The following is a 14,473-nucleotide window of genomic DNA, read 5'->3' as shown; positions in this document are numbered from 1 at the left end:
GGTGTGATCTGCTGAAAGATTTTCACGAGGTCAAGGAAAGAACTAGGTCTTAAATGATAGCTGTGGCCCTACAATATACAAAATATCAGAGTTCTAGGCATTCAGGATGCTTTTAGATTTTTTTTAAAATCATGTTTGAAATTTCGATTTTGTCAAGTTACAGGTGTGATCTGCTGAAAGATTTTCACGAGTTCCAGGAGAGAAATAGGTCTTACATGATAGCTGTGGCCCTAGAATGTACAAAACAAAAGAGTTCTAGACATTCAGGTAGCTTTTAGATTTTTTTTTCAATTTAGGTATTAAATTTCGATTTTGTCAAGTTACAGGTGTGATCTGCTGAATGATTTTCACGAGTTCCAGGAAAGAATTAGGTCTTGAATGATAGCTGTAGCCCTATACTGTACAAAACAAAAGAGTTCTAGGCATTCAGGATGCTTTTAGATTTTTTTTCAATCAAGTTTGAAATTTCGATTTTGTCAAGTTACAGGTGTGAGCTGTTGAAAGTTTTTCACGAGTTCCAGGAGAGAACTAGGTCTTAAATGATAGCTGTGGCCCTAGACTGTACAGAACAAAAGAGTTCTAGGTATTCAGGACCCTTTTAGAATTTTTTTAAAATCAAGTTTGAAATTTCGATTTTGTCAAGTTACAGGTGTGATCTACTTTGCGTTCGTTTTAAGGGTAAAAGGTTAACTCCTATAATGGGTAATTTACCTACAGAGCGATTGGAACCCGGGTTCGCATTTGTAAATTGCGCTGTGGACTACGGAGGTCCATTTTATATTTTAAACCGGAAAGGTCGGGGAGCCACGACTATCAAGGCGTATTTATGTATATTTATAATATGCTTTGCTACGCGCGCAGTTCATTTAGAGTTGGTTACCGATCTCTCTTCAGAAGCATACCTACTGGCGTTGAAAAGGTTCATTTCGCGTCGCGGTAAACCTTCAAAAATATTTTCCGACAACGGACGGAACTTCGTAGGTCTCATGAACGACTTTTCAAAGTTTTTAAAATCGTGTTCTGGCGAAATAAAAGAGTACGCACTCTCGCAACAGATTGAATTTATTATGACGCCACCTTATGCTAGTCATTTTGCTGGTCTAGTCGAGGCTGGTGTTAAGAGTTGCAAACATCACTTGCGACGTGTGATAGGTGATGTTAAATTAACCTATGAACATTTTAGCACGATTTTGACCCAATGCGAAGCCATCCTTAATTCCAGGCCCTTAAGCCCTTTGTCCTCTGACCCGCAAGACTACACTCCTTTAACCCCCGCTCACTTCCTGGTTTATTTATTTATTTAAACTTTATTGCACAGTAAAAAAATGTACAAAAGGCGAACTTAATGCCAGAAGGCATTCTCTACCAGCTAACCATTGGGCCAAACAGAGATCTATAAGAGCTTAATAGGTGCAGGAAATGTCGCAATGACGAGAAAAGGAATACCTACTAAATAACCATAAATGATTATATATATCAAACAGCTTACTATTATATATATTAATAAAATATACATACTTAAAATAATATAGATACCTACTTACAAATACACATAAATATACATACGTAACATTATATATACATAAATAAATATATATATCTGCCTTATAATTATTACGACTCTTAGTTATGAGACTTTTCTAAAAGATGTCTGCGCAACTTGATCTTAAACAGAGACTTGGTCTGACTTTGCCTTATGTCAAGAGGGAGATCATTCCAAAGACGAATCGCATGCATAGTGAAAGAGTTGGACATGGATCCGGAGCGATAAAGAGGCACTGACAAAATGAGTTTCCGGGAGGAACGAAGCTCACGGCCCGGCTGTGCGGTGACAAACTGAAATTTAGACCGCAGGTACTCCGGTATTGCTGGGTCATTTAGTATACTGTACAGCATACACAGCACTCTGAGGCTCCTGCGGTCCCGTATTCGGAGCCAATTAAGTTTCCGGCGATAGATGGAGATATGATCGTACTTGCGGAGGCCAAAGATAAACCTTATGCAACTATTTAGAAGTCTATCTAACCTGTCTAAGAGTCCTTGTGAAAGATTAGTAAGGCACACATCACTATAATCAACGATTGGAAGCACAAGAGCCTGTATGAGTAGAATTTTAGTGCTCGTCGGCAAGAAATGTTTAAATCTGTATAATGATCTTAATGTATTTGTAACTCTGCGACATACGTCAGAAACTTGTGGCTCCCAGGTCAAGCCCCGATCGATGATCAACCCCAGGTTCCTCACTTGCGATGATAGTGGTATTACGGTACTCTCAAAGAGAATGGGTCTTACATGTGAGAAGTCAGAGAGTAAAACAGAACGCGGAGTCCCGAGAACGATAACTTGACACTTAGACGGGTTGACATCGATCCCAAAATCTTTCGACCAGGATGCAATGCTAGAAAGGTCGTTATTTAGCCGCGTTATAGCCTCGTCCTGGTTGGACGTCCGCTGACAGCTCCTGCGTGCGCTGACCTCGTCGACGCCCCCGCACAGCGCCTGTCACGATACCAGCAAGTGGAGCAAATGCGACAACATTTCTGGGCCCGGTGGTCGAAGGAGTTCATATCCGAGCTGCAGGTCAGGACAAAATGGACGAAGAATATGGACGACTTAAAAGTGGACACCCTCGTTTTGATCAAGGAGGACCACACTCCGCCCCTCAAGTGGAGCTTAGGGCGGATCACCAAGACTTTCCCGGGCAAGGACGGCGTTTCCCGAGTAGCCGATATACGCACCTCTCGCGGCACTGTACGCCGAGCCTTTTCGAAAATTTGCCCGCTACCTACGCATGATGACTGACGTCGCTGCCTCATCTTCACGTTGGAAGCCAGCACTTCCAAGGCCGGGAGCTTATGTTACGGCCATACCTAAAACGCATTCAACTGACGGCGGCGCGTGACCTTCATCCTGGCGCGCGCATAGCGACCCGCGCAGCACATCCCCGGCTGCGCTGCCCTACCACGAGTCAACCTACGTCACAATACGTCACATGCATCATCATCGCGCCATCTCACCGGCAGCCAATGACATGCATGTACGCGATATGTCGTGATCGCCAACCAGTGGTGTCGCGGCTCGTCATCTCTTCGAGCCCCAATGAAGATCGACGATGACATTCACTTTCGCTTTCTCACCTTTGCTACCACATAGCACATACCTAATTTCTACTTTGCTCATTTTTTATGTAAATTTTAATTAAGTAAAAAAAACATGTAAAAATCCCGGATTAAATCACTTAATTCGAAGAACCCGCTGCCTTCGTCATTTCATCAACCTGCCATCCACATCAGCGCAAATCCTGGCCATCAGCCCCAACGTATGTCTATACGCGCAGACAACTCTTATGTATTTAAATATTATTCTTATAGTGAAATAAATGTAAATTGTTAATTATTAGAACTTGAATACGAAATATATTTGGATAAATGCCTACATAACTATATGGTACCTAACATCTTACCTACATCTAAAATGAATACGTCATCATGATCATTAAGTAAGTGTCAAATATTATTAATTATCAAACAGATGGCTTCACCAGATAATCAAAAAGTCTCGTAATATCAAAAATAGAGTCAGGAATAACTTCATTTGTCATGAGAAACGTCTACTTTCACAGTCAATGACTAGACATGTAAATCAATAATTATCATTAATAAATACGAGTGTGGCTGATCCGCAATAATGGAAATATACAAATATACCTAACACGTGTTAACCTAACAATCTTAAACAAATATGCCGCAATAAATTTAATCATTTAAGTAAATAAAACGTACCTAACGTCAAAACTAACACGCCTAAAATATTGGAACACGCAATATAATTATTACGCAACTAAGCAAATCATCTAAGTCACCGCATGGACTAAAGCCGTCAGTGTTGACAACTGTCCGAAATCTCACGGTTCATGACGATGACGACGGAGTGGCTCACACGTAGCTCGTCGTAAAGAAGCTTGCGCCTGACGCCCGTCGTGGCAGAGAAGGGCACGTCGTAGCGCTGTAGTAGCTCTGCATGTCGCCGATGGCACCAGGCCCCGTAGCCGAATGGCATTTCTCCGACGCCAAACGAAAACGAAACGTAGTCCGGCTCTGTCGCGCCAATATGCAAGAGCGATAGGGATAGATATCTACTAGCGCTTCGTTTCGTGAGCGTTTGTGCCATTCGGCTACGCACCCAGGCTGGCACCCGCAACCGCTCGTGAACCGGAAATGTAAATAGGCTTGTGTTTATAACATATCTACATATTTGTTCCTGAGTCAGGGATATTTTCTATGCATGTAAGTATTCATATATTATACAAATCATTGACTGAGTATGAGTATCCACAAAACAAAACTCCAGCTTACTGGGACTAGTCAATCTGTAAAAGTGTACCATAATATTTATTTCATTTTATTGGTTAAGTTTGATATTTCCAATTAAAATCAAAAGCAAGTACTATAAATACTGCACAATATAATAACCTCAAGAGTGTTAAGAATACGGAAATTACTTTTACCTAAAATACCTAAAGGAATTATCATTCAGCTATGTAATTGTAAATTATAATCATACCTTAAAATGGACTTCAAATATTAAATAACTTCTCTTAATAAGGAAATAATCAATTACCGTTTACAACAGGATTCAGGCATAGATTATGCTCAGTATGACGACCTAGGGAAGTATGTAAAATTTTACACAAAAGTATGAGATCAAATCAATCATGATTAAAATATATATATATATCAATTCAGAACCAACGCACCGTTTGTATTCTCTTCGGTAATACACCATATTGCATTTGCACGTCGTAGCACCTTGGCCCGATGTATTTTGCAAGTGGCCCGAGGTGACGGTAATGTGACCGCATGTCTATGTAGAAGGGTTCCCAAAACCTCGACGATACACTGGTAAACTGGAGGTCTGGTAATCCGCTAACGGAAGTGCTCGTCGATTCTCCTCGCCCATGGACCGAGAATTGAGAAATTAACAATTTGAATAATATAGTAAATAAAGGAATGCAATTACCTACAACGTCCGTTTATTTCAAATCCTATAGGTACTATTTCTTTACGTTTATTCATATTAGGTAATATTACGATTAAAGTAACTATTTGATAAATTTCTGATCGTTTGAATGAAAGAACTTAACGCTACCTAAAACTGTATCGAACACATCTACGATTCAAATAAACCATTGAGAACCATACATACACTACTCACTTCTATAATGTAATTAATCGCAAATTGAATGTAATAATTATGTGGTAACCATTACAAAAATCACGCATATAAACAAATCACTAATAGTACCAGAAAGGTTGCAAACACACGGCCGCTATTTATAGACTACACCTACTTCTACCATATCTACACGTAACTAAATAGGTAAATACTTGTCATCATATTACCAAATTAACATACACACGATTGCAATTTATTTCGACACAAACCCTAGTAAATATTACAAAGTCACGCGGGTAATCATATCACTAGTAATACTAAAAGGTTGCAAATACGTGACCGGTTTTTATGACAGTACTATTCTTCTACAGCCTTTACGCGTATAAGGGACAGACTACTATAAACATACATACTTTGAGACTTACTTCCGTGAAACTAGTGCCTACGCCAAATCTTGGGATTAGTTGTCAACGCGGACCCCAAGCTCCCATGAGCCGTGGCAAATGCCGAGATAACGCAAGGAGGATAATGATGACGTTGAAACTTACTTCCGTGAAACTAGTGCCTACGCCAAATCTTGGGATTAGTTGTCAACGCGGACCCCAAGCTCCCATGAGCCGTGGCAAATGCCGAGGTAACGCAAGGAGGATAATGATGACGTTGAAACTTACTTCCGACTCCGATTGTACGCACTAACCCAATAATCCGTTTTCACTCTTCGTAATCGTTCCCGAACTCCGACCCACGTATATTATTTATAAATCGTCAAAACACAAACAAGTATCTATCCGTTACACTGTTAAAAAATCAAACTAAACTGAAAATATTCACTTCGAACGTTATAGCATAGCTGGCAAACTAAAACAATCAACAAGATTTAATTTATTGCAAAATACAAGGTATAAGCTAACGTGACCTATGGAACTACCCGCCATTCATTCAAGTCAAATATTACGTTCCGTTTATACTACGCCCATTATGTTTTGTTTATGCTACTACGAATTTTATGAAACCATACGAACGATATACGATCTTACTAATAAGTACGCGGTCACTATAACCTATGTGTCGCAGACGATAGGTTTTATATCTGTATACTTTTTATACCTTTTATTTATGGTTTTTTACAATGACGTTTATGTATATATTTTGTTTTCTCGTTTGATGTTTTTAGTTGTCAATATATATATTTTAGCTGAAAGCCGGTTGTTTGGTCTCGCTCTCCCTGTGTTATCCCTTTGTCCACATTCCTGGACATTTTTGGTCCTTTGCCGTTTAAAATGATCACGCGATCTAAGACCAAACAGCTGTTAACACCAGCAAAAAGTGCTGGCAAGGCGCGCTCGGACTTGGGAGCTGCGGGCGGGCCCGGCCGGTCCACAAAGATGGACACCGTTTCGGCCGGCGCCACCGTTTCGCCCGCATCTCATGCCGCCGTCAACAACCCCGAGACGCCCGGAGCGTCGGCTGCGGGTGGGTCCGGCCAGTCCACAAAGTTGGACACCGTTTTGGCCGGTACCACCGTTTCGCCCGCACCCTACGTCTCTAAGGGCTCGGAGGGCCACGAGACGCCTCGCCAGCGCTCTACGAGTAGTGCTGAACACATTAATGTTGTTTCTCCTAGTAACAGGTCGCGCGTGTCGTCTTCTCGCTCATCAGCCACAATAAAGGCACTGAGGTTGAACGAGGAGGCCCAATTGGCCCGTCGCAGCCTGGAGCGTGAGCAGCAGCTATTCGAGCGCGAGCAATCGCTCGTGCAACTACAACGCGAACAGGAGGTCGCACGCCAGCGGCTTTACTTTGAACGTAAGCTCTTCGAACAAGCTAAGCGAGTGGAAGAGCTCGAAATAGAAGCAAGACTGGCAACCCAAGAAGTGGATGAACGAACCAACACTCATACGGTCAGTCAATCTTATTCACGTACTGCGTCATGGGTCCGCGACGTGAGCCGTAGCGGCCGTCGCCCCATTGACAACAATGCCGATACGGCCCTTACAAATATTCCGCCTACGAGCGCATTGTCTTCTGCGGTTCCCGTTCGCGAGAGAGATTGTGATTTTGAACCCAATTATGTTCAAACAAATAATATAAACAATTCTGCAAAACCACATTTCTCTCAAGAACGAGACACCTCACCTCACAATAATTTCATAAATGATGTGATTGCGTCGAATCGCAATCATGAAAATAGAGAGATAAGTACGTCATATTTCTGAAAATCATGAACGTCATATTTCTGAAAATCATGAAATTTATCGCGATGTCAACATAAAACCCGTGACATTTGAAATACCGATAAAAATGACAATCCAAATTTATTGCAAACCTCTACGAGCAATAAAAATAAGACACTGTCAACAATGCAGTCGCTTGACAACCCAAACAAACAATTATGTCAGTTACCGTCAAATCAACCCGAGACTTGTTTTTATTCACAAAATAGGTGCTCGCATAAACTGCAACTCACTCCTTTCAGCGGTAAGACCACGGAATGGTTAATGTTTAAACGTATTTACCGCGATACTCAACATTTATTTACGCCTACAGAAAACCTGGTGCGCCTGAGCGGCGCGCTGCGCGGCCAGGCCCTCGAGGCCGTGTCTTCGCTCCTGTACACGTCGGAGCGGCCCGAAGAAGTGCTACACGTACTAGAGCAGACCTTCGCGCTCCCGGAGATGCTCGTTTTACACGAAATTCACCTAGTACGGAACCTCCCAAAGCTAAGCTTCGATCAAAAAGATATTACTAATTTTGCTAGTAGATTACGCAATTGCTTAGCAGTAATTAGAAATTTAGACCAAATAGAGCATTTGTATTCCGTCGAACTCTTGCATAGCGTCATTTCCAAACTGACGCCTATATTGTATAGTCAGTGGAAAGAATTTGCGTACAAAAGTGACAGGTCTGTGCCTAAAATACAGTTATTATCTGAATTTCTCGATATTGAGGCAATAAAACACAATCGTTTCGGTTTGATACCTGATTATGCCCGAAAACCTGGCACTGTTATGCCGGAGTTAGGTAGGCGGTCCGGCACATTTATGCCAGAGGTAGGTAGGCGGTCTGGCACATTTATGCCAGAGGTTGGCAGGCAAACCAGCGGCTTCATGTCAGGTTTAGGTAGGCGAAGCGGTGGTTTTATTTCAGACTTAGGTAGGCGGCCTGGTAATAACTATAATAATTACACACACAAACCTACACGAAGTGAAAATGTTAATGTGACATCTGTGAGTGACTCATACAGTGAATTATGTCGTTATTGTAATAAAAAACATGAACTTACGGATTGTCAGGATTTTAAATCGCTGACACTAGATGATAAATGGATTTGGTTGCGTGAAGCAAAAATATGTTCTAAGTGTTTGATATCAAAATCACATCGGTGGAAGACGTGCAAGGTAGGTAGATGTGGTGTTGACGGGTGCGAACGTTTTCATCACCCACTGTTGCATTCAGCGGCCACGCCTCACGTTGTCAATACTGTCGGGGAGTCTTCGTCTCCCTCCAGCGATGTTGTTGAACATAAACTGCCTGGCCTCGTAGCCGAATGGCATTTCTCCGACGCCAAACGAAAGCGATACGCCGCTGGCTCTGTCGCGCCAATACGCAAGCGCGATAGAGATAGATATCTACTAGCGCTTCGTTTCGTGAGCGTTTCGTGAGCGATTGTGCCATTCGGCTAGCCACCCTGATAACACCATTAATTAATATTTCTAACGTCACTGACGAAATGTCAAATACACAAACTCAAGTGTTTTTAAGAGTTATTCCGGTTGAAGTGAGTGGCCCTCAAGGGAAATATGACACATACGCATTACTTGATGACGGATCCATGTCCACCTTGATCGACTGGGAGGTGGCGCGCCACATTGGAGCGACTGGCCCCATGCAGTCAATCAAGGTTGACGGAGCTTGTGGAATGTCAGCATACAAACCTATACAACATGTCAGCTTTTCTATTAAAGGTAAACAATGTTCTGAAACATACACGGTGAACCACGCTAAGGCCGTTGAGTCATTGTCATTATTTACACAAACTGTCAACCAAATTGACATTACAAAATATTCACACTTGGCTGATTTAGTGGATGTTCTTACAATATCAGATGCTACACCTAAAGTCCTACTTGGTGCCGAACACTGGTACCTAACGATCAACCGTGAGCTTAGGGAAGGTACACATACCGACCCGATCGCAACACGTACAGCTTTAGGTTGGGTATTTCACGGACCACAGACTAAGTCCAACAGTTTGGTTAAGCCTGTATATTTTATAAACCACATTTCGCAAAACGAAAAAGGTAATGGTGATACTACTATGGATGAACTTGTAAAAGATTATTTTCGGCTTGATGCTATAGGTATTTCTAAGTCTGAAAACACATATTCTAACGAAGACAAACATGCTTTAGAGATTTTAGAATACACGGCCAAACGTTTGCCGTCAGGTAGGTTCGAAGCAGGTCTTTTATGGCGCAATAATATACCGGACATACCTGACAGTTACCCTCATGCGTTTTCGAGGTTCCAAGGGTTGGAAAAGCGAATGGCTCGAGATTCTAAGCTTAAGAAAGATTATTGCGCTTTTATCGATAACATGAAGTCAAAAGGTTATGCCGAAGAGTGTCAGAAAGAATCTTATCATAACAAGATTAACACAATTGATACACAAAAGTTTACGTTGGTATTTACCTCACTTTCCTGTCATACACCCTCAAAAACAGAAACTGCGTGTAGTGCATGACGCAGCTGCAAAGACTTCGGGAGTCAGCTTGAACTCGCTTCTGCTCCCGGGGCCTGATCTTTTGCAGTCACTGCTATATATATTATTTCGTTTTCGTGAAGGTCACGTTGCGATGACAGCTGATGTAAAGGAAATGTTTCCACAAATTAGGATTAGGCAGGAAGACCGTGACGCTTTACGTTTCATTTGGAGGGATGATCCTCGCTATGAATTAAAAGAATACAGAATGACTTCTGTTATTTTCGGTGCTTTTTTTTTTTTTTTTTTAATCATAATTTAAGGAGCTTAGTCGCTGAGCGATTATGGCGCTCCATACGTTCGCGAACATTATACAGTAGCAATAAATTAGTTAATATACATACATTCCTTATAAATCTTGTACAGTAGTTTAGCTTGCTCTGACTCAGGTTTGGCGAGCACAACATTGCAGAATCCAGTGTAAAAGGTTCCACGGCGATGAGACTCCCCCCGTACACACTCCATCAATATGTGGTATACGTCCTCGATGACCCCACAATCATTACAGTTCGGGTTTTCAACCTTACCCATCATGAATTTAAATTTATTCGAAGGAATGTGTCCAGAACGGAGTCTCATCGCTATCACAAGGTCCTGACGTGTAAGCGAACACTGGGTCATCCAAGGAGACTGTAACGGTTCAGGCTGTATAGTGCGGTACCATATACCCTTCTCTTGGGATCTTTTATCAAAAAATTCCTTCCAGCGATTGGCACAGTGCTTTTTGACTTGAGCTAGTACCTCGGTATAAAAAGGTGTAACCTTAATAACTACGCCTTCAGAGGATGCTTCTCTCGCTAGTTTATCTGCAGCTTCGTTACCATCAATACCTATATGGGATGGAATCCATTGAAGCATAACAGTTTTATCTTTGGACATACAGTTTCGCATGAGCTCTAAAATGAGATAAGCTGTCGGTGTTCCTCGACTAGTCGAGGTACATCGAGCTATATGTTGTAAGGCACTTTTTGAGTCCGAAAATATTACTATACGTTTTGCCTCAATTGATTCCACATAGGCCAAGGCCTCCACAATAGCCTGCAATTCGACTGACATAATAGAAACTTCGCCCTGTATTTTAAAACTCATCCCTGTGTTTAATTGTCTATCGAAAAAAGCTGCCCCAGATCCACTTTCATCCTTAGACCCATCTGTGTATATTTCGTAAAACCCAGAATATTTGTTATTGAGGAACTCGTTACATAAATTTCTCAGACTAAGAGCACTGTATTGTTTTTTCGGCCTGGTTGCAATATCAATGTCAGAGCAAATGTTAGCAACGTTTTCGTATGTGACCCACCAATCATAAGAAAACATTTCTAGTTTTTCACTACAATGCACAGGTATGTTTTCAAATGTTCTATGCACTATCCATAGTAGCGGTTCTTTTTTTCTCTTCCACAGGAAAGACTTTTCACGTAAGTCATCCAACAGAGATATCACGGAATTATTAAATTTAAGAGATTTACTTTTAAACCAAAATTTCCCACCTAAATATCGTCTCCTTACATCAAGGGGCTGCAGACTAAGCTCACACTGCATGACATGTATAGGCGTAGATTTAACGAAGCCACCAATAACTCTCATTGCTTGATTTTGGATTTTGTCTAATTTGCTAGTATAGCGGTTCGCCCCATCATCAAATAAGAAACTACCGTAATCTAAACGACTCCTAACCACAGCCATATAGATTCGTCTTAAGTGTTTTGGATGTACCCCCCAACCAGATCCAGCTAAAACTTTCAAAACGTTTAAAAATTTTGATGTTTTATCGGCGATTTCATTAATGTGTTTCGCCCATCTTAGTGACCTGTCTAACCAGAGACCTAAGTATTTAACGTTTTCAGCTGTTTGAATCTTGTTATTATTAACCATTAGTTTTACTTTAATACTTTTATACCCCTTTTTGAAAATACAGACTTTACTTTTTTCTGAAGATATTTCCAAGCCCACATTACCGACTAAACGTACGACATTATTTAAAGCTGCTTGCAATTTAGCGACCGCGATATGAGGATTATTATGGTTGCAATATAAGACGAAATCGTCGGCATACTGAGATATGTTGACTTCACGAACTACAGTGCACACGTCCATTGTTGCCACATTGAATAGTAATGGAGATAATGGATCACCTTGGGCAAGTCCACGACCTGTGAGACGGCTAATTTTGGTGTCATCAGTCTTAATTTGAAGGTTTCTCTCTCTAAGATATTCCCATAGATATATACAAATCTTCTTGCCTACTCCCGAGCGGTCCAAAATAGCCACAAGCCTGGAAATGTCTACATTGTTGTAAGCGTTATTAATATCAATGAAGCATCCTATGGTGGGTTGATTATTTAAGAATCCTTTTTGTATGGTAGCTATAAGGTGACTCAAATTGTCTAGGCATGATCGACATCGTCTAAAACCAACTGAATTATCTGAGAAAAACCCGTGAGCCTCAAAAAACCATTCTAACCGCCTTTGCAATATGGAATGGAATATCTTAGCAAGGCATGACATCATTGCTATGGGACGAAAAGAAGAAACTGACTGCGAGTCCCTTCCTGGTTTTGGTATAGCAACGATGTTAACTTCGCGCCATTGTGTAGGTACATAACCAGTGTCCAAAAAAATATTATATAGATTTGCTAAAAATATTTTGCCACTACGTGGGAGATGACTTATCATGGAATAGGATATTTCATCGCATCCCGGAGCCGTATCTTTTGATTTAATGCACTTTTCCATTTCAGACACTGTAATATTTACTTCTAGCTTATCGTTTTGAGAATTAAAAGTTGGTTTAGGCGGGGAGACATGGTCAGGTGCCAAGCTCTGTAGGAGATTGTAAGCTATATTGGCGTCTACATTGTGCCTCGGAGACTGACATCCTTTAAGCCACCTCATTTGCCTCCAAACTGCATTAGCCGACGTAGTGTCATTTAACTTGTTACAAAAGTTGCGCCATGAATCATTTTGCGCTTTGCGGATTAATTTCTGAGATTCACTAATCTTCTCTTGGAGCAAGGCAAGGTTATTAGGTGTAGGACTCCTTCTAAACTTAGCTAGGGCTAACCTACGTTCTGCCACCACTTTGGATAAACCAGGATTCCAGTAAGGCTTAGGAGAAAATTTACTTTCCGGATTATGACATTTTTTTATAACCGGGATATGTTTTTCGGCCGCCTCATAAATACAATTAATAAAGTAGTCATAAGTATTCTGTGGATCACCGCGAATTGCTGCCTTTGACAATATTTCGTCTACCTCCGCTGCATAAGATACCCAGTCTGCTTTTTTAAAGTTTCTTTTTTTTGTTAAATTTAGTTTCGTAATAAAAGACGTATGAATTTTAATTATTTGATGATCACTGCCTAAGGATTCTTTTATGACAGACCAAAAGAATTTTGCAGCGATGTCTAGTGAAACAAGAGATACGTCCGGAGATGAAAGCCTAATGTCGCCATTAACTGACTGAAATCGAGTATGTTCACCTGTATTTAAATATGAAAAGTCATTATCTAGCACGGATTTATGTATCTGCGAACCCCTATTATCTGTCTTGTAGGACCAACTGGCATGGTGACCGTTAAAGTCTCCCAGGATGACGGTTTTTCTATTAAACCGAGTAAACAAATAATCCCAATCGTGTTGTGTGGTATTCACATTCGAAGGGCAGTATACACTGATTACATTTTCTAGATAACTACAGTTGGATAATTGAACGCCAACACATTCGATGCCGGGATTTGTGCTTAAAGGTAGAACAAGTGTTTGCGCCCTAAGCGACTTATGAGTCAAAATAGCAACCCCGCCATAGGCAGAATCTCGGTCTTTACGAAATACATTATAATTTTTGATCTTAAAGTCGCTGTCGGGCTCCAACCACGTTTCGCTTAATGCTACAATGTGAATTTTTTCTTGTACTAATAGATTTTCAAATTCTTTTAGTTTAGGTCTAATGCTACGTGCATTCCACTGAAAGATATTTAAGCTAATACATACATTTTTCGGACCTTTATCCATTGACTGTCCCAAACACATTTTTCAGAAACGGTAATTCAGACAATATTTTAACTATAGATGATATTAACCAACTTTTTATCATTTTGTAACCAGTATATATCTTTTCATGCAAACTGAGACTTCTGACAAATATAAGGTCTTTTAATCTTTCTAGCAGTTCAGATAGGGACTGAATTTCCTCCGCACTTCTTTCTCTTAAATTTTCTTGGTAAGATTTATCTGGACGACCCTGCGACGTTTCTTCTCTTCCATCATCTGTGGCTGTCTGCACGTTTGAACTTGGATCCGGACGAGCCTTCACTTGCGTACGCTTAATATTTACTTTTGAATGTCTCTGTGTCACATTAGATACTTTTTCTTGTTTATTCGTTTCCGGAGCTTTGCGTGCAATATCCCTGTATGTTGGAAAAGTCTCCGTAACAACTGTGACATCATCCGCATTGCCATGAGCACTCACTGTTTGTTGACGTGGCACAACGTTCGCCTCCGCTGGTGCCGTTGGAGATGGTGGTACAAATATAT

General features: G+C 41.0%; 1 protein-coding gene across 2 annotated transcripts; it reads left to right on the top strand.

Moving 5' to 3' along the window:
- The first annotated feature begins 848 nt into the window (after positions 1-848).
- On the top strand, positions 849-3,081 carry LOC125235404. 2 transcript variants are annotated; one of them, XM_048141952.1, is made up of 2 exons: positions 849-1,283; positions 2,437-3,081. In XM_048141952.1, exons 1-2 carry the CDS (start codon positions 987-989, stop codon positions 2,800-2,802), a joined length of 663 nt encoding a protein of 220 aa, XP_047997909.1. In that variant the 5' UTR covers positions 849-986; the 3' UTR covers positions 2,803-3,081. The 2 variants fall into 2 exon arrangements, with proteins under 2 accessions (XP_047997909.1, XP_047997908.1); XM_048141951.1 differs by having other exon boundaries at positions 849-1,286; positions 2,440-3,081.
- Positions 3,082-14,473: the final 11,392 nt, after the last annotated feature.

The sequence above is a fragment of the Leguminivora glycinivorella genome, chromosome 17 (genome assembly GCF_023078275.1).
Source record: "Leguminivora glycinivorella isolate SPB_JAAS2020 chromosome 17, LegGlyc_1.1, whole genome shotgun sequence".
NCBI classification, from domain to species: domain Eukaryota; kingdom Metazoa; phylum Arthropoda; class Insecta; order Lepidoptera; family Tortricidae; genus Leguminivora; species Leguminivora glycinivorella.
The sequence above is the reverse complement of the archived record's forward strand: the minus strand, read 5'-3'. Positions and strand labels throughout refer to the sequence as shown.